This window comes from Mobula birostris, chromosome 1, assembly GCF_030028105.1.
Source record: "Mobula birostris isolate sMobBir1 chromosome 1, sMobBir1.hap1, whole genome shotgun sequence".
NCBI classification, from domain to species: domain Eukaryota; kingdom Metazoa; phylum Chordata; class Chondrichthyes; order Myliobatiformes; family Myliobatidae; genus Mobula; species Mobula birostris.
Window position 1 is genome coordinate 197,158,137 of NC_092370.1, and position 20,393 is coordinate 197,178,529.

Below are 20,393 nucleotides of genomic sequence, written 5' to 3' on the forward strand. Positions count from 1 at the left end.
TACCTGGACAATAGTTTAAAAATAATCTGGCAGTAGAATACTCTGGGTTGAATAAAGATATGAAAGGCATTCTAAAACTCGTAGTTCTTTCATCTTTCATTTGATAAAATGTACAGTGGTAATTCTGAAGTAATTGGGGAAAGAACTAATAATCCATAATGCACCATCTTTTTATTTCATATTTGTTTAGTTTTAGGCTTGCTAGCAACACAGTTTGAATTAATTTTAAGTAACTGCACATGCATGCTGTTGTGGCCAGCAGCCAACAAATGAAATGGAAATAACTGTCTCAAAGATTTACTGTTCCCCATCAGGCTCAAAAGCAAAATTAATAGAAAGACGTATATGCTATAATTTTTGTTTGATGTCACATGACTCCACTGTTAAGAAAAGATATTTACTTGTATGAGATGGTAAGCAGAGGCACAACCAGTCAGAAGATCTGGATTGCAGTTGATTATCTCCTGTTTTACTTAACTGTTGACACAAGACTAGGCAGAGGTCAGCTCATCCAGAAGCATGGCACAGAGAGGGAATATATTCATGGGCCAAATAAAGACACATGGGACTAGTTTGGTGGGCCAAAGGGCTCATGTCTGTGCTGTATTACTCTATGGCTCTCTCCTCTATTCATGGTGAAAGAGGAAAAGATTTCACTTTCCATGCAACTAATATGTTTACTTTAATATTACTAGCAATTGGTACAAATAACCTTCCACATAGTTTAGCAGGAAAATATTTCACAATTAAAATATTTACTGAATGAATATTAAAAGCGTTCTGGCCAACATGTCCCCTATAACAGCAATATTAAAACTACATCATTAATTCATCATCTGTGGAATCTTGTTGGACACTAAATAAATGGCTTATTTGCCAATAACTGCAACTGTCATTGGACAGTACTTTTGAAGTAATTTATTGGCAATCAAATAGTCAGAGACTATCTGAAAACATGAAACACATTCTAGAAATAATGGTTTGTTGATGACTCTTTACGTCAGCATCCTTTTAGGTAGTAAGAAGAACTGTTGTAATTATAAAGTAATTGGAATAACTTGAAATCAGTTATTGAAAGACATTTCTGTTAATCAATTCTTTACCTGCAGAATTTTCTTCCAGAAATGTTAAGTAAACCATAATCACCAACTATTTTGATGTCCAAAAACCAAATTACTGCTAAAACTGTTTTTTTTCCCGAGATGTTAAAGAAATTCTGTTCATACTGCTTTGCAACTGCCCAGCAGGGTGCAGTACACAGTAAGAGCATTGTTCCACACAAGGCTTTTCCTCCAAATAAAATGTCCATATGATCTTAGAGACTATCTTTAAAAAAAATCAGAAAATCTGTTAAGGCCTACTACATAGCTTTGAGAACTAATGATTTAGTCCCCAGTGCTCTCAGGAACATGACAACATTGATTGAAACAAAACCTGATTTACCTTACTAAAGTATTATGTTATAGTAAAAAAATACATTCCCTGACTGCTAGGGCCCACCAAATAAATCCTTTAGATTAAGCATTCCAGCCAAGGTGTTGTACGTCAACGTGTTTCCCTGAGAAACAATTTCAAACTGCTTGCACTGTGTTTGTTATACATTCTTAAAACTATATTTTTGGCAAAGTCTGTGGTAGTCACTAAATACACAGGCTTCATTCTGGTGTGAAACCTTTTATACAAAAACTCAGCAGGGCTATAGCTCCCTTGCAAATCCGTATTATATTACGGAGTATACAAAAAGATATTTTGTCCTAAACATTTCTTATTTCCTTCAGTGTCAGCTGCATTCCATCAAATGCATTTTTGGAATAGGCCTGAGGGAAGAAATATTCAGCCACCATTCAACTGTACTATCCTCCCATTTTTAGCCTTGTTAGCACATAGATCAGGAAGCCACCCCTCGATTATGACCCTAGAGATTCTTCCTTTTATCCCTGCCTAACTCTATATATTCATTCTGCAAGACCTCATCCATCTTTCCGTCTATGCCATTGGCACCAGTGTTCACTGTGATCTCCAGTATTCCCTCTACCCCGTCAGAATGTTCAGTGAACATGTCTATACACCATACACCTGAGATACTTTGGAATATTTTGAGATACTCCCAAACCTATGTCTCAAGTTTGCAATGGTTTTATTGTTACAAAGTTAAAGCATTCAGACTGCATCTCCCAGGATGTATATAGATTGGATTAAACTAGTGCACAGTAAAACATCGACTGCAAATGCCTGTGTTCTGCATTGCTCAGTTCATTCAGACACATTAAAAAACAAATTTATTTAAAGCAATTAAAATTTATTTCCAGAAGTAGAGAATGCTGGTTGGTATACTTCAATGAGGCTTATAAATCAGGCAATCAAAATAGTTGAAAAAAACTTAAGTTTCAACAACCTTGCACCAATGCAGCATCAAATGTTTTAAGAGTGAAAAAATGACAGATATATGCAAAGCATTCACTCTTTCCACTTGCACAAGATTGTAATTCAGTAAACTGTCCGGCAGATTCATCAGTCCCATTCCCCAACTTTTCCCTGTAACCTACAAATAATTACCCCCTTTCAGAGAGGCCTTTAACAAATTTGTCTCCAGCCTTTTACAAGTAGTAAATTGCAATCACACTCTGAACAAAGAAAGCTTTTGAAAAAGGATCTAGTGCTTCCAAGCATATATGACAAATAAACTCTTCTTGAGCTTCCATCTGGGTACATGTATTGATTATAACTGGCATTATGATGACAAAGTTTGTCATCGAATCGTTGGTTATAATCGATACTAGTACCCAGCTGGAAACCCAAGAAGAGTTTATTCCTTAAAGAAAGCTTTTCCTTAAATTTTCCCTTCCTTCTTAGAGTCTTTTTGTCATCACTCTAAACCTATGCGCTCTGGTCCTCAAACCATGAATGGGGGGAACAGCTTTCCTTTATTTACTCTGTCAAAGCATGCCCTGTAGAACACTTATAAAATCTCCTCTCAAAGTTCTTAACCCTAGAGGGAACAACCACAGCTTCACCAGTCCATCCTGGCAACCAAAATTTTTCATTTCCGGAACTATCCAAATGAACCTTGTAGGACTTGTAGAAGTTACAGTGCAATATTATTGTGTGTTGTACTCTCTGCCCTGGCCCTGGTTGTGAACTACAGACTCCCAATGCTTTACTGCTCTTTCAATGTCAGGACACAAGATTTATGCACGTGTCCAGCTAAGTCCCTAACCCTGTGTATCCAGTAGAAATGTGCATTTAACCTTTAGTGTCTTGCTTGTTCTTTCTGCCAAAATGATCTACTTCACAATTTTCTGCATTAAATTTCCCGTCACATTTACCAAACTGTTAAACACTAAGTTCCCACTGAATCATGCAGCACAGAAACACATCCTTCAGCTCATCATGTCCATGGCAGTCATAGTTATCTACATACCTGCAACATTCATAAAACCATGATTAATGTAGAAGATAAACAGTTAACATTCCTGTACCAATCGTTCAAAATCATCCTTGGACCATAGGCTGTTATACCATCATGCTACCCTTTTTTGTTTAATCTGTTTTCCCAATTTAGGAACAGCCCATGTAATCTGAGTGTCTTGCTAGGTAAATGAGGATGGATCTGCTCCTTCTACCCCTGCCTCACACTGCCATGAGCCACACCCATAAAGGCTGGGTTAAACTAGACAGGGTTGGGAGCATTCAGCAGATTCACCTACTCACCACATCAGTACTGGCTGGCAGCTGCTTTTCCCCCGCTTGTCATTCTCCTGTCACAACTGTTTCTGTGATCCTCTTTCACACACTTTTTGCTTATTTCCAAATTACAAACAATTTGGGTTACAAATAATTTTCAGCAACAGTACCCTTTTGCAAACTAAGGGCTGCCAGCATATTCACTATCTTCTTTGTCATCCAGAGAACTCAGGTTTTGATTCCATTACTAAACTAAACCTTAAGACACAACACTGCCCAAATCTTCTCCCATTGAGATTGCGTCCACCTGACACTCTCAGGGTTTGAGTGACTATACTAAATAAGTTTAAAATGACTTTTACATCCACTCCACTTCACACATTTATACATTTCTGCTAAAATCTGAAATTATTTCATCAAGTGCTGGGGTACATGCTGATAGTTACCCACAGCCTTAACAGCTAACATTTTTCTGTTTTTCTAACAGCAGCCAAGACAACGTTGCAAACCTTATCAACTAGGGAACTCAACAAAATTTCATGTGCACTTTCCAGTATAAATTACTGAACAGTGATCATAAGCAGGGACTTAGGCTGTTTATTTTTCACTCCTATGTCCGAGGCACTGAAAACTCACTTCCTTGATGAGCTCCACAAATTAATCACTGATTAGGGAAAAGATAGCAGACATCTGGACTGGCAGGCAGTCAATGTCTTTAACTCACCACATCTGTGATACACACAGTCAATGTCTTTAACTGTTAGGTGATGAAGTAAGCTATCAACTTAAAGTTGGATATATGTGAATGTACACAGTTGATAAACAAAATTGAAAAATATATTTTTTTACTACTTTAAATGTTCTGAAAAGAACGATCCTACTATCAGATGTACTTCTGTACAGAGTAAAACAAATTGTGCTTTAAGGCACATGCAGGATTTGATTTGTCAACTGATCTAAAGGTCTATGATGAGACAGTAGGATATAAAGACAATTTTGTGTTGGTAAGAAAGATGGGGGACATTCTTTTTTCTGAGCTATATCCAGCAGTTTCTGGTAGAACCATGTTTGAGAACAGGATACGCTATCTCCATGTTCAATTAGCTTGATTGGACCATCCATAAACAATGGCCATCAAGGAAAGTTATTTATGAGGCTCCCGACCACCAGTGAAAACATGCCTGGCAAGATTGTGCAAAACTCCACACTTCAGAAAGTGAAGCAAATTTTAAAAAAGCAATTTTGCATTTTGATCCAGTATTATCACCAAAGAACAGTGGTAACTGCTGCTTTCCCTCCAGTTTTACACAACAAAATCTGCTGAGAAAGTGTAAGAGGAAGAATATAATACTGGCTGACACAGAGCAACAAAATAGTTTTGTTTTGTCTGTGGAGGAGGAGGACTGTAAATGGAAGCATTTTTGATTTTGTAGATATGGCACAAGTGTTGTGGTTTGATTCACTTAGTTCCCTGCATTTTCAGACTGTCTGTATCCATAGTAACTGAGTAAATATTTTACTGCAGCATTATGCGGCTTCTACATTTTCCTGTATTTCAGGGATATGGGAACCTCTGAGCTGTAGTATCCGCACTAAACAATCGGTCATTCAGCACTGTGTGATAAACCTAAATGCTACATAGTGTTTGATTGGTCTGAGTTTCACTTTATGCGACCACCTAACAGCACTATAAAAGTTGATTGGTGTAAGAGCTCTGCACTGTATTATTAGTAAAGGTGATTGGTCTAAGAGTTCTGCAGATTGAAGAGCCTTGCTTCCCCACACATTAACAATTGTTAAAAATAACTATCTGACTGCTGCATTTCATTAAAATACTTCCTCCAAGCAATGACTGAGAAATAATGAGAATCAGGGAGAAAAAAATTAAAAGCTTGTCTGGAGGCCATTTGCAGCAGAAGAAATAAGATGGTACATTCTAGTTATAAAGCATTACCATACAATTCTAATAGTGTTTACATTTTGGTCATCATTTTTCTTCTGCTTTTCGTTAAAATCTCATAAATTTGCAAATACCAAATATGGAAAAGAAGAAGATCACACACACCCACTTGGAACTAAAAGATTTTAGTTCACTTATAGAGCAGTACTGCTCTTTAAATGAATTTAATGTAATGTCATAAAGTGAAGAACATCTAGAAACAGATGACATGTAATATGACTTACTGTTAATTGCCAACCATTCTGTTGTGTGACTAATATTAGTTAGGAGTCAGAAAATTATTTTATAGTAATTCCATTATCAACATTCAGATATTTCTCTCAGTGGTAATTTATAGCAGAGTAATATTCCTGTCATCAATTTAGGGCTAGAATTCAGAATCTTCAGGAGCTGACTGCAGCTATCTGCTCCTATCAAGGCCTGCCTGTAACTACACTATAATTAATAAGACAAGATTATTGAAGGCATCATTAAATTTATTTGGGGCAAGACAACTGTGGGGAGAGGTGAAAAGAAGGGGAAAAAGAAGGTAAGAGTCAGAGAGGGAAAGGGAGAACAGACAAGATGGGGCAGGAAGGGAAGGGGGGGAGGGAAAGAGAGAGAGATTGCCTACAACAGGAAGATGTTAAAAATTCTATTAACTCAATACATAAAGTCTGTGTATGATCAGCCATTACCATCAAGAGCGATGCTAAGAGTTTCCCTCTAAAGGTAACAAATATCATATTAAATATTTCCAACCGGAGGTTTTTAACATATAATTAACAGCACTGGTTCTTAATTTTAGCTGAAACAAAGCTCCACAATGTAACATTATGACCAAAATGTAACAGGTAGGCTGAGTGTCCTCTAACGGCAACCATGTTGTACAAATGTGCTTTGTGTGTGATAGCATTGCAGTAGAAAACTCAGCAGTACTTATCGGATGACTATTGCTATGGTTACCACTGACACCACGGTTGAAAGTTGTGCACAGCTGCTTGAATTTCTTTTCAGCCACTGGCAGCTCATGGGGAGTTGGTTCCGTTCAGCTTATTAACTCAGGTGGAGGCACCGCCTCATCTCATGTGCATGAACAAATTTTCTATCACATTATGGTAATCCTCATGTACTATGCAGTACTACTTATGTTTAAATTCCTCCATTAAAGCAATATTTATATTCTTGAGGTGATAAGCATTTCACTCAGTAAAACCACATATCTATATTTTCAACCAAAGATTATGTTCTAAACATATACTAGGTCTCTTATTCTGCCATCTGTGGTGCACATGACACAATGTTCTTCCCCAGAATGCAAGAACTTATCGTTTTTTAGAAAGAAATACATTACTGGGAAGATTTCCCGATACTGCAATCTCACAGGGAAGAGGTTAGAATGCATTCTGCACAATTTTCAGTGATTGCTTTCAGTACAGTTGGCAATAGTTTAACTATTGCTGTTTTTTTAAAACAGCATGGAATCTCATGTTGCCGCAGTGCAAGAATACAAATCTTTTTGTCTCATCAGTACTTTGTGAAATAATATCCTTCATTAGAGTAAGTTGGATTAAGATGTGAATAAATAAACACAAGCTTGTATTTACCTTTGATAAATCAGCAACAGCAATATAACTGGTTCCTGGGAATTCAGTGCCGTCATCCTCCTCATCTTGTACCAGTTCTGGAGACTAGAAATACAGGAAAAGAATTGATCAGAACAGATATTCTTCACAGTTTTGAGCAAACAAAGAAGCTTATTTTTGTTCACTTCTTTTAAATACTTCAAAGTATATTGTTGGTTAACTATTCACTAATATACCATACCCACAAGAGATGGGTACACAGGGATTCCATAGTTAACAAAATACAGGTGTCCCCCGCTTTTCGAACATTCGCTTTATGAAACCTCACTGTTACGAAAAACCTACATTAGTACCCTGTTTTCGCTTTCAGAAGGTGTTTTCACTGTTACGAAAAAAGCAGCGCGCGAAAAAAATCAGCGCGCGCCCCGAGCAGCCGCTCTCCCCCGGATTCCGAACGGCATTGCTGAAACACGTGCCTGTGAGCAGCCGTTTGCAAGATGAGTTCTAAGGTATTGGAAAAGCCTAAAAGTGCTCGTAAGGGTGTTACACTTAGCGTAAAACCAGACATAATTAAGCGTTTCGATCATGGTGAACGAAGTAAGGACTAAGTGAGTTTGGCTTGTGGAAGCTGACGAAGATGATGTTGTAGAGGTTTTGGCATCCCATGACCAAGAACTGATAGATGAAGAGCTGATGCAATTGGAAGAGGAAAGGATAACAATCGAAACCGAATTCATTAGCGAAATGAACGTGAAACAACTATATGAGATTTTCGCTGCAATGATAAAGTACGACTTTAATTTTGAAAGGGTACGTAGGTTTAGGGGATATTTGCAAGATGGTTTGAGTCCTTACAAAGAACTGTATGATAGAAAAATGCGCGAGACTCAGCAGTCAAGCAAGCCTTCCACATCAGCCACAGCAGACGACGAACTCGACTTTCGACATCGAGGCGGGCAGTCATAGGAGAAGGTGAGCTGTCTGCTCTAATGGAAACAGACGACGAGATGACACCCCAGTGTCCCACCACCCAGGCCGCGGACAGATACTGCACCAATTCGCGGAGAATGCAGCAGTAGCCGGGAGGCACACAACACATTTTTAAGAAAAAAGTTGAAATAAACATGCTAATTAATCAGGTGCCGCCCCACACGTAAATGTCGGCCCAGATCAAAGGAGATGCAATCGGCAATCGGCACTGATCCGGGCCGACAATTATTTGCCGGGCAGCACCTAATTAATTAGCATGTTTATTTTGGCTTTTTTCTTAAAGATGTGCTGGATGCCTCCTGGCTACTGCTGGACCCCTGCATGCCTCGCAGCAATGTATCTGTCGGCAGCCTAGAGGGTGGGGGCCACTGCACCACCCCAACCTGCGACGACTCAGTCTAACACACCATCATCAGTGTGCTCTGCACTGTCTTCCCAATTCCAGTAAGTGATACTACACTGTACATACATTATTTCTACTTTATATCGGCTGTGTATTTTTACGTGTTATTTGGCATGATTTGGCAGCTTCATAGCCTAAAGGTTACTGGAGAGCGCTTGCACCGTGCTTTTGCCAACAGCGCTTGCGTGAGATTTTCTTTCGCTACGGAGAACAGTTCAGTAATAATTGTGGAAAAGTATTTCTACTTTATATAGGCTGTGTATTTATCATATCATTCCTGCTTTTACGATATGTTACTGTTATTTTAAGTTTTATGTGTTATTTGGCATGATTTGGTAGGTTATTTTCGGGTCTGCGAACACTCACAAAATTTTCCCATATAAGTAAATGGTAATTGCTTCTTCGCTTTACGACATTTCGGCTTACGAACCGTTTCATAGGAACGCTGTACCTTCGGATGGCGGGGGAAACCTGTATGCGGATAAGTCTAAGACTGCTGCCATGCCATACAGGAGACTACACCTACCAAGGACATGGCAGCTTCTGTGTAAGTTCCAGCTTGTCAAAACAAACACAGTTTTTTTTTTAAATTTACTTGCAGGGAAGAGATGGATTAGCTTCTGACTCTTCTCACCATCCATAGCAGCAAGCAGCACAACTACCAACACTCCAAAATTCCAGCAGTAAATCTACACATATTCCTTACTCCCAGTGTTGCATACCCCAACCACACGCCCATCTCAAATTAGGCACCCTGATACCTGCTGTGAAACTACCCATTGTCCTGGCCCTGACCAACATGCTGGATTCTTCCACTTGCCACAATACCAGCCATATTTCAATGCATTTCTTTAACTTGCTTACTAAAATATTGGTGAATAAGGATATGCAAAATCATAGAAATAAGATGTCAGCTTGATGTGATTTTAAAGTTGTGTTAAAAACATACATTGCATCTATGAGAAAATAGCCAGCCAGTCTAGGTTCTTTAATCGTATGACAGACATTGGACACAACTGCAAACTACTGGTTTATCATTGGGGCCAAATTAGTGGTGGGGTGGGGGTGGGGGTTAAGCTGTCTTGATGAGGAGATGTGGGTGCAGATCAATTATTGATATTTCACAATTTGCTAGCATGAAATCCATCTTTTGCAAACAGGATTCACAGGAGTAGGCACTGGAGGAAAGGACGACATCTCTGTAATACATAGCTGAACTTGCAAGCATGCAGATCCACAATGTCAGTAAATAATAAAAACTCAGTATTGTTATTGCAATCAATCAAATCCCCCCCCCTCCACTATCTGCTTTTTGACCCAATGATAAATCAATGGTTTACAAATTTGTACAAAGCAATAACATATCTGTTTGGTCCTTAAATTGAATGAACCAACAAAGTTTTACAATATTGTCTTTCACTTGCTTATTTAGGGACTACTTTGCAAAACACCTCTGATCAGTTCATAAATGCAGCCCTGAATTTCCAATTCCTGAAACTGTAATTCTCTGCCCCACTTCCACTTTGACAACATCTACCATAAGTTTAAGAAACAGCACTGCACTTTCAACTGGGTATGTTGAAGTTCTTAAGCCTTAATACTGATCAGGAAGCATCACTGCTTAGAATGGCAACTCCACTGCCCAAGAATAAAATAAATTACAGAGAGTTGCAGCACAACATGAAAACCAACCTCCCCTCCATGCACTCCGTCTGCACTTCCTGCAGCCCTGGGAAAGCAGTTAGCATAATCGAAGACCCCTCCCACCCCAGTCATTCTCCCTTCTTCTCCAACCCCCACTTCCCTCCTTCAGGGAAAAGTTAAAGAATTCAATAATTAAAGAATAAATATATTTAAATATTGATTAATTCAAAAGGGTAAGCTACTTGAAATTTATCTGTCTTCTGAAACTATTCCGCTCCATTGAAATGAAGGAAATCACTGCACCAGAACTAACCAAGAATAGTTTCTGGGGCCAGATCTCCTAGTGCAACTGCTGGGAAGCTGCAGGACACTGACTCTTCTATAGTTGGAGTCCAACATCTGAGCACAATATGAATGCCAATGGTGAAGACCTCATTAAAAAAAAGTTGTGGACCATTGATAAAGAAAACATGCTTGAAAAAGTGGCACTGCCTATATTCTACCACTTTTCTCAGTAGTGGAGCTGGAAGATTGGGTGAACGCTGCTCATGCAAATTTTTGGTTTTCTAGCATTGCTTCTGTTTGATGCCTCAGCTAAATCTCCAAAAATAAGCTGGTGTATTTCTGTAAAATAATACCGATTAAGAGATATTGAAATTATAGTGTAAGAATAAACAGATCTTTCTCAGGTTGGCAGGCTGTGACTGATGAAGTACCACTGTCTCCAGATTCTCACAACTGATATCAATGACCTCCACCATGGACGGTCCCAAGCCCAGGGGCGAAAGGAAGAGGGTTGGGCGTGGGGCTAGCAACCCCATCCCGTAAAACCCAGTCCTAAAGAAATGCCAACAGAACTTCCAAAGACCTCATCCCTGGGAGAGGAAGGATCTTCAATGGGTTACACCAGAGGACAACTTGAAAGACTGGCCCAGGACAGAGGACGCTGGTGTGCTGCTGTCAGTGGCCTATACCCCAGTAGGAATAATGGGCTTAAGTACATAAGTATATCAATGATTTCAACTAAGGGAAGTACTTTCAAATCTGCTGACAACGCGAAACTAAATGGGAATGTGAGTACAAGAATAGAAAGAGGCTTCAAGCAATTTAAGCGAGCTAGAGATTGCAGATGGAGCACAATGTGAAAAAGTATGAGGTTAACCACTTCAGTAAAACAGAAAAATGCCAAATCTTTTTAAAATAGTTACAGACTGAAATGTGTTAATATTCAAAAAGCGATGTTTGTCCTTGTACACTAATCACTGAAAGCTGCAGGTGCAGCAAGCAGTTAGGAAGTTAAGAGGTCTGTTGGCCTTTACTTTGGAAGTGCAAGAGTAAAGATGTTTTCCTACAGTTTTTCAGGACAATGAGAAGACCTCACCTGGGGAATTGCATATGATTTTGGTCTCCTTTTCTAAATAAAGGACATACTTGCCATAAAGGGAACGCAGAAGACTGATTCTTGAGATGGCAAGTCAAAGTCAAAATACATTTATTATCAAAGTGTCATGGTCCCTTTTCGCAATCCCCCACCTTACTATTTACCTCAGGAATTGGGCCTCAATCCCCTCATTTAGTATTGCTCCTGGATTCTCTCCAAACCCAAGACTTTGGGTAAAGACTCTCCTGGAAACCGCTTTCACGCTCACTATGGCAATAATGCCCCCACACTCTGCCCCCACGCCCGTGTTCTGCACATGGGTTCATCCACCGCCACGCTCGTGTAACACAAAGTATATATACTTTATACAACCTTGAAATACATCTTCTTACAGATAGCCACAAAACAATGAAACCCAATGGAACCCATTAAAACAAACGACCGTTAAGTACCCAACATGCAGAGAGAATAAAAAGAAAGAAAATAAATGTGCAAACAATAAAAGTAAGCAAATAAATAGCATTCAGAACTGAAGTTCACAAAAGTGAGTTCACACTGTGACAGTTGCAGGTCACGGCTCAGTGCAAAGATGAGTTAATCTCGTAGAGTAACAGGTTGAAGTTCAGAGCAGAGACAAGTAAGCCTCAGAGCAGTAATTTGAACCAGCCCTGCCGCCCCTATCCTTTTTAGAACATAGAACATAGAATAGTACAGCACAGTACAGGCCCTTCGGCCCACAATGTTGTGCCAACCCTCAAACCCTGCCTCCCATATAAGCCCCCACCTTAAATTCCTCCATATACCTGTCTAGTAGTCTCTTAAACTTCACTAGTGTATCTGCCTCCACCACTGACTCAGGCAGTGCATTCCACGCACCAACCACTCTCTGAGTAAAAAACCTTTCTCTAATATCCCCCTTGAACTTCCCACCCCTTACCTTAAAGCCATGTCCTCTTGTATTGAGCAGTGGTGCCCTGGGGAAGAGGCGCTGGCTATCCACTCTATCTATTCCTCTTATTATCTTGTACACCTCTATCATGTCTCCTCTCATCCTCCTCCTCTCCAAAGAGTAAAGACCTAGCTCCCTTAATCTCTGATCATAATGCATACTTTCTAAATCAGGCAGCATCCTGGTAAGTCTCCTCTGCACCCTGGCCTGGTCATTAAATCGTACAGACCTTGCTCTCAGACCTGGACCCTGCCACTTCAAAAGGTTCTTGGTCAGTGCCATACTACCTCAATTCAGCTTAGTGCTAAAATCAAACTTTGGAACTTTCCTCACTCTCAGGCCTGGGTCCGGGTCTTGCCGCCTCGACTCTGCAACATCTCTGCTCATCTCGCCTCGGTTCCGCCGAATCGAATTGCCTCCAAGTTCACTCCAGGAATCGCCAAACACTGGCTCATTCCCCTCTACGGCCCACACCCCATCATCTAATTCAGCCCATACACACCATGCCGTAGCTGTCCTGTACCTTTGAGACTTCAGTTCCCACTGCAAAAATGCCAGGTCATACAGGTGGTTCAAAAGCTTAACTCCAACTTGGAAGTTACAGAAAGTTTATTTATGTAGACAGTTTCAGTAGCCTAAGTTCTTCAGAACTTAGTACAAAGTGAGGTGACTTCAGTGAAATATACAATACATTCTGAGAGTTTGAAGGGCAGATGTTTCCTTGGCTAAGGATCGAGAACTAGGGATCAAAGGAATAGGTCAATATAGAATTGTAACTGGGAGAGATTTCATTACTCAGCAGGTGTTGAGTCTTTGAAATTTACCACCCCAGAGGGCTATGTTCAGTCGTTAATTGCATTCCAATCAAAGGTCAATTGATTTTTGTATAGTAAATGAACTGGGAGTATGGGATTAGGGCAGAAAAGACCAATTGTCATCTTGTTAAACAATCCACCTAGAGCTGAGTGTCTTCCATTTGATCAGTTTTTCATCTTATGTTCTAACATGATTACAGTTTCCATTGTCAGCACTTCAACAACCCAGAGGACTAAGAATTGGAACAGAATGGGGTTCTAAGGCAGTGACAATAGAAGCAAATATTTAAACAATCAGAATAGGAATGGTAATAAATGAATATTGAACAATTCATCACAGCCTGTAATTTTTTCCCTTCTTTTCTGTCCTGCCTTTATCATGACCTTGTAGATGTCTGAATATCCCAGCAGTAGTTCACCCACTGGCAAGTTCCCAGATACAGGAAGAAGTAATTCAGGCAGCATGCCAAATATTTAATTGTGCCAGCCAAAGATATTTCATCAGGGTCAATATCACAGGTGCACATTTCCACTGGCAATTGTATTGGGAAGGAATATAATATCCAACACTTTTGGACATACAGTAAGAAGGAACACAGTAATGTTCAAATTTTGGTGATGAGTTTTCAATGAAAGTCATGTGGATATTATATGCTATTGAACTGAGATAGAAAATACTGCAAATCTTTTAAATATCTAGAATACTTGAAAAGAGAAAATTAAATTTCAGAAGGAAGAACAGATAGAGCTCTGATAAACAGTGGTCGACTGGATCTCTTATTAGGAAACGAGTCAGGGCAGATGACAAAAGCGTATCTAGGGGGACCCCACTTTCACCTAGTGATAATTGCATTAGTTTCAAGATAATTATGGAAGGATAGAACTGGTCCTTGGGTTGAGATTCTAAATTGGTGATGGCATCCGATAGAACATTGCAGGTGTGGATTGGGATAGATTGTTTTCTGGCAAATGGATGCATGGTACGTGGGAGGCCTTCAAAAGGGAAATATTGAGTGTACAGAATTTGTATGTTCCTATGAGAATAAAAGACAAGGCTAACAGATTTGGGGAACCTTAGTAATCGAGGGCTGTTGAGGTCTGGTTACAAAGAAGGAATTGCATAGTAGGTAGAGGCAGCAAGAAACAAATGAGATGCCTGAAGAGATAAGAAATGCAAGAGAACCCTTAAGAGGGAAATCAGGGCAGCTAAAAGAAGGCATGAGAATGCTCTGGCACACAAGATGAAGGAGAATCTCAAGGACTTCCTCAGATATATTAAAGTCAAAAAGATAGCAAGGGACAAAGATCAGTATGGACTGGAAAGAGATACAAGTGGCATGCAAAAGTTTGGGCACCCCTGGTCAAAATTTCTGTTACTGTGAATAGCTAAGCGAGTAAAAGATGACCTGATTTCCAAAAGGCATAGACTTAAAGATGATACATTTCTTTAATATTTTAAGCAAGATTACTTATTTATTTCCATCTTTTACAGTTTCAAAATAACAAAAAAGGAAAAGGGCCCGAAGCAAAAGTTTGGGCACCCTGCATGCTCAGTACTTAGTAACACCCCCTTTGGCAAGTATCATAACTTGTAAACGCTTTCTGTAGCCAGCTAAGAGTCTTTCAATTCTTGTATGGAGAATTTTCGCCCATTCTTCCGCGCAAAAGGCTTCTAGTTCTGTGAGATTCTTGGGCCATCTTGCATGCACTGCTCATTTGAGGTCTATCCACAGATCTTCGATGATGTTTAGGTCGGGGGACTGTATGGTCCATGGCAAAACCTTCAGCATGCACCTCTTGAGGTAGTCCATTGTGGATTTTGAGGCGTGCTTAGGATCATTATCCTGTTGCAGAAGTCATCCTCGTTTCATCTTCGGCTTTCTTACAGATAGTGTGATGCTTGCTTCCAGAATTTGTTGGTATTTAACTGAATTCATTCCTCCCTCTACCAGTGAAACATTCCCCATGCCACTGGCTGCAACACAAGCCCAAAGCATGATTGATCCACCCCCGTGCTTAGCAGTTGGAGAGGTGTTCTTTTCATGAAATTCTGCACCCTTTTTCTCCAAACATACCTTTGCTCATTGCGGCCAAATATTCTATTTTAACTTCATCAGTCCACAGGACTTGTTTCCAAAATGCATCAGGCTTGTTTAGGTGTTCCTTTGCAAACTTCTGACGCTGAATTTTGTGGTGAGGACGCAGGAAAGGTTTTCTTCTGATGACTCTTCCATGAGGGTCATATTTGTGCAGGTGTCACTGTACAGTAGAACACTGTACACCACCACTCCAGAGTCTGCTAAATCTTCCTGAAGGTCTTTTGCAGTCAAATGGGGGGTTTTAATTTGCCTTTCCAGCAATCCTACAAGCAGTTCTCTCCGAAAGTTTCTTGGTCTTCCAGAGCTCAACTTGACCTCCACCGTTCCTGTTAATTGCCATTTCTTAATTACATTACAAACTGAGGAAACGGCTACCTGAAAACGCTTTGCTGTCTTCTTATAGCCTTCTCCTGTGTTGTGGGCATCATTTATTTTAATTTTTGGAGTGCTAGGCAGCTGCTGATTGTTGGAACAAGGTTTGAGGAGTCAGGGTATTTATAAAGCTTTGAAATTTGCATCACCTAGCCTTTCCTAACGATGACTGTGACCCAGCCATAGCCCTAACAAGCTAATTAAGGTCTGAGACCTTGGTAAAGGTTATCTGAGAGCACAAATCTCTTGGGGTGCCTAAACTTTTGCAAGGTGCTCCTTTCCTTTTTCTCACTCTAAAATTGTACGAAACAAAAATAATACACTAATCTTGCTTAAAATGTTGAAAAGAATGTTTCATCTTTAACTTTATGACTTTTGGAGATCAGTTCATCTTCTACTCACTTAACTATTCACTGTAACAGAAATTTTGACCACGGGTGCCCAAATTTTTGCATGCCACTGTAGAGGAAATATTAAATGGATTTTTTTTTTTTTGCAACTGTATTCACTCAGGAGATGGACAGGGAGTCTATACAACTGAGGCAATATGGTAGTGAGGGCATGGACTATATTTGGATTATAGAAGAGGAAGTGTTTGCTGTCCTGAGGCAAATTAGGATGGATGTCCCCAAATAACCAGTCAGAGTTTTTCAAGGAGGCTACCAGCAAATCTGATGAAGGAAAGACAGTGGATGTTGTCTACATGGACTTTAGCAAGGCCTTTGACAAGTTCCCACATGGGAGATTAGTCAAGAAGGTACAGTTAATTGTTGTACAGGATAAGGTAGTAAATTGGATTCAACATTGGCTTTATGGGAGAAGCCAGGGAATGGTAGTAGATGCAGGATATGGGAAGGCAGGGAGACCTCAAGTATCCCTGACCACTACAACTGTGAGAAATGCATCCAGCTGCAGCTTCTAACGAACTGCTAGAAACTGGATGAACTCCGGATCATTCGAGAAGTTGAGGAGGAGTGATAGATAGGGCATATAGAGGGGTAGTTACACCCAAGTGCAGGACACAGGAACCTGGGTGACAGTCAGGAAGGGGAAAGGGCTTAAGCAGCCAGTGCCCCTATGGATATCCCCTCAACAAAAGGTATATCATTCTGGATACTGTTGGAGGGGTGGGGGGGTGTTGACCTAACGGAGGAAAGTTACAGTGGTTGGGTCTCTGGCACTGAGTCTGCCTCTGTGACTCAGATGGGAAGGGGGAAGAAGAGCACGCTGTGGTAATAAGGTATTTGTTAGCTAGGAGAATGGATAGGAGGCTCTGTGGGCAAGATTGATATTCCCTCATAGCATGTTGCCTCCTGGTGCCAGAGTCCAGGATATCTCATATCGCATCCTCAGCATTCTTAAATGGGAGGGTGAACAGCCAGAAGTCGTGGTCCATGTAGGTACTAATGACATGGGTAGGACGAGTGATGAGGTTCTGTGTAAGGAGGTTAGGCAGTTAGGTGCTAGGTTAAAGGGCAGGACCTCCAGGGTTGTGATCTCAGGATTGCACCCCATGCCATGTATTAGTGAGGCCAGAACTAGGACATGTATACAGTTTAATACATGGCTAAGGAGTTAGTGTAAGAGAGAGGGCATAAGATTTTTGGATTATTGTTGTCTTCCAAGAAGGTGGGACCTGCACAGAAGGGATGGTTTGCACCTGAATTGGAGGGGGACTAATATACTAGCATGAAGGTTTGTTAATGCTGCATGGTGGGATTTAAACTAGAGGTGCCAGGGGATGGGAAACAGAGTGCCAGAACAGTTAGTGGAGAGGCTGTGAGGCTGATGTTGGTAAGACCTCAGACAAAGTTAGGAATCAGAAATTTGAGCATGGTGCGACAATATCAAAAAGGGTAAATACAGGAATGAAGGTGTTGTATCTGAATGCGTGCAGTATATGGAATAAGGTAGGTGAACTTGCAACACAGTTGCAGATTAACAGGTACAATGTCGTAGGCATCACAGAGTCATGGCTGAAAAATTATAGCTAGGAGTTTAATGTCCAAGGATACACATTGTATCAAAAGAGGCAGGAATTCAGAGGGGGTGGTGTTGCTCTGTTGGTAAAAAATTAAATCAGATCATTAAAAAGATTTGACATAGGCTCGGAAGGTGTTGAATCATTGTGGATAGATCTAAGGAACTGCAAGGGTAAAAACACCCTGATAGGAGATGTATACAGACACCCAAACAGTAGCAAGGGTGTTGCCTACAAATTATAATGGGAGATAGAAAATGCATGCCAAAAGGGCAATATTACAATAGTCAGGGGGATTTCAATACGCAGGTATATTGGGAAAATCAGTTTGGTAGTGGATTACAGAAGCGGTAATTTCTAGAGTGTCTATGAGATGGCTTTTTAGAGCAGCTCATGGTTGAGCCCACTGGATGATAGAAACATAGAAACATAGAAAATAGGTGCAGGAGTAGGCCATTCAGCCCTTCGAGCCTGCACCGCCATTCAGTATGATCATGGCTGATCATCCAACTCAGAACCCTGTACCAGCCTTCCCTCCATACCCCCTGATCCCTTTAGCCACAAGGGCCATATCTAACTCTCTCTTAAATATAGCCAATGAACTGGCCTCAACTGTTTCCTGTGGCAGAGAATTCCACAGATTCACCACTCTCTGTGTGAAGAAGTTTTTCCTCATCTCGGTCCTAAAAGTCTTCCCCTTTATCCTCAAACTGTGATCCCTCGTTCTGGACTTCCCCAACATCGGGAACAATCTCCCTGCATCTAGTCTGTCCAATCCCTTTAGGATTTTATATGTTTCATTAAGATCCCCCCTCAATCCTCTAAATTCCAACGAGTATAAGCCTAGTCGATCCAGTCTTTCCTCATATGAAAGTCCTGCCATCCCAGGAATCAATCTGGTGAACATGATCAGCTATTCTGGATTGGGTGTTGCACAATGAACCAAAATTGATTAGAGCTCCTAAGATAAAAGAACCCTTAGAGGAATATGATCATAATATGATCGAATTCACCCGACATTTGAGAAAGAGAAGCTAAAGTCAGATGTATTAGTAAAGGGAATTACAGAGACATGAGGGAGGAATTAGCCAGAATTGATTGGAAAAGAACATTGGCAGGAATGACAACAGAGCAGCAATGGTTGGAATTTCTGGATACAATTTGGAAGGCACAGGATATATACAACCAAAAGAAGAAGTAGTATTCTAAAGGAAAGATGGCACAACCATGGGTAACAAGAGAAATGAAAGCCAATATAAAAGCCAAAAAGAGTGCATATACTAGAGCAAAGATTAATGGGAAGTTAGAGGATTGGGAAGCTTTTAAAAACCAACAGAAGGCAACTAAAAAAAGTAACTAAGAAGGTAAAGATAAAATACGGAAGTAAGCTAGCAAATAATATTAAAGGGGATACCAAAAGTTTCTTCAGATACATTAAGTGTAAAAGAGAGGTGAGAGTGGATATTGGACTGCTGGAAAACAATGCTGGGGAGGTAGTAATGGGGGACAATGAAATAGTGGACAAACTGAGAAGTATTTTGCATCATTCTTCACTGTGGAAGACACTAGCAGTATGGTGGAAGTTTCAGGTGTCGGGGGCATGAACTATGTGAAGCTCCAATAACTAGAGAAAAGGTTCTTGGGAAACTGAAAGGTCTGAAAGTAGTTAAATCACCTGGACCAGATGGCATACACCCCGAAGTTCTGAATGAGATGGCTGAAGAGATCGTGGAGGCATTAGTAATGATCTTTCAAGAATCACTACATTCTGGAATGGTTCCCGAAGACTAGAAAATTGCATATGTCACTCCACTCTTCAAGAAGGAAGAGAGGCATAAGAAGGAAACTATAGGCCAGTTAGTCTGACCTCAGTGGTTGGGAAGATGTTGCAGTCCATTATTAAGGATGAGGTCTCAGGATACTTGGAGCTACATGACAAAATAGGCTGTAGTCAGCATGGTTTCCTCAAGGGAAAATCTTGTCTGACAAACCTGTTGGAATTCTTTAAAGAAGTAATAAGCAGGATAGACAAAGAAGAATTAGTTAATGTTGTGTACTTGGATTTTCAGAAGGCCTTTGGCAAGGTGCCACAAGTGAAACTACTTAACAAGCTAAGAGCCTATAGTGTTACAGTAAAGATTTTAGCATGGATAAAGCAGTGGTTGATTGGCAGGAGGCACAGTGGGAATAAAGGGAGCCTTTTCTGACTAGCTGCCCATGACTAGTGGTGTTCTACATCACTAATCTGTGTTGGGACCAATTCTTTTTACGTTATATGTTAATGATTTAGATGTTGGAATTGAGGGCTTTGTTGCAAATTTTGCAGATGATATGAAGATAGCTGGAGGGGCAGGTAGTTTTGAGGAAGTAGAGAGGCAACAGAAGGACTTAGTTGGGTTAGGAGAATGGACAAATAAATGGCAGATGGAATACAGTGTCAGGAAGTGTATGCTCCTGCACTTTGGTAGAAGAAATGAAAGGATTGACTATTTTTTAAAATGGAGAGAAAATACAAAAAACTGAGATGCAAAGGGACTTGGGAGTCGTTGT

At 40.3% G+C, this 20,393-nt stretch overlaps 1 protein-coding gene across 1 annotated transcript in view; it reads right to left on the reverse strand.

Annotated features, from left to right (window-relative positions):
* The window catches only part of kiaa0586 (KIAA0586 ortholog), a 551,477-nt gene that overhangs the window by 140,360 nt on the left and 390,724 nt on the right, over nucleotides 1–20,393 (reverse strand). The window contains exon 19 of the mRNA XM_072267986.1: nucleotides 7,231–7,314. Coding sequence (XP_072124087.1) covers nucleotides 7,231–7,314 — 84 coding nt within the window. The remainder of the gene's footprint in view (nucleotides 1–7,230; nucleotides 7,315–20,393) is intronic.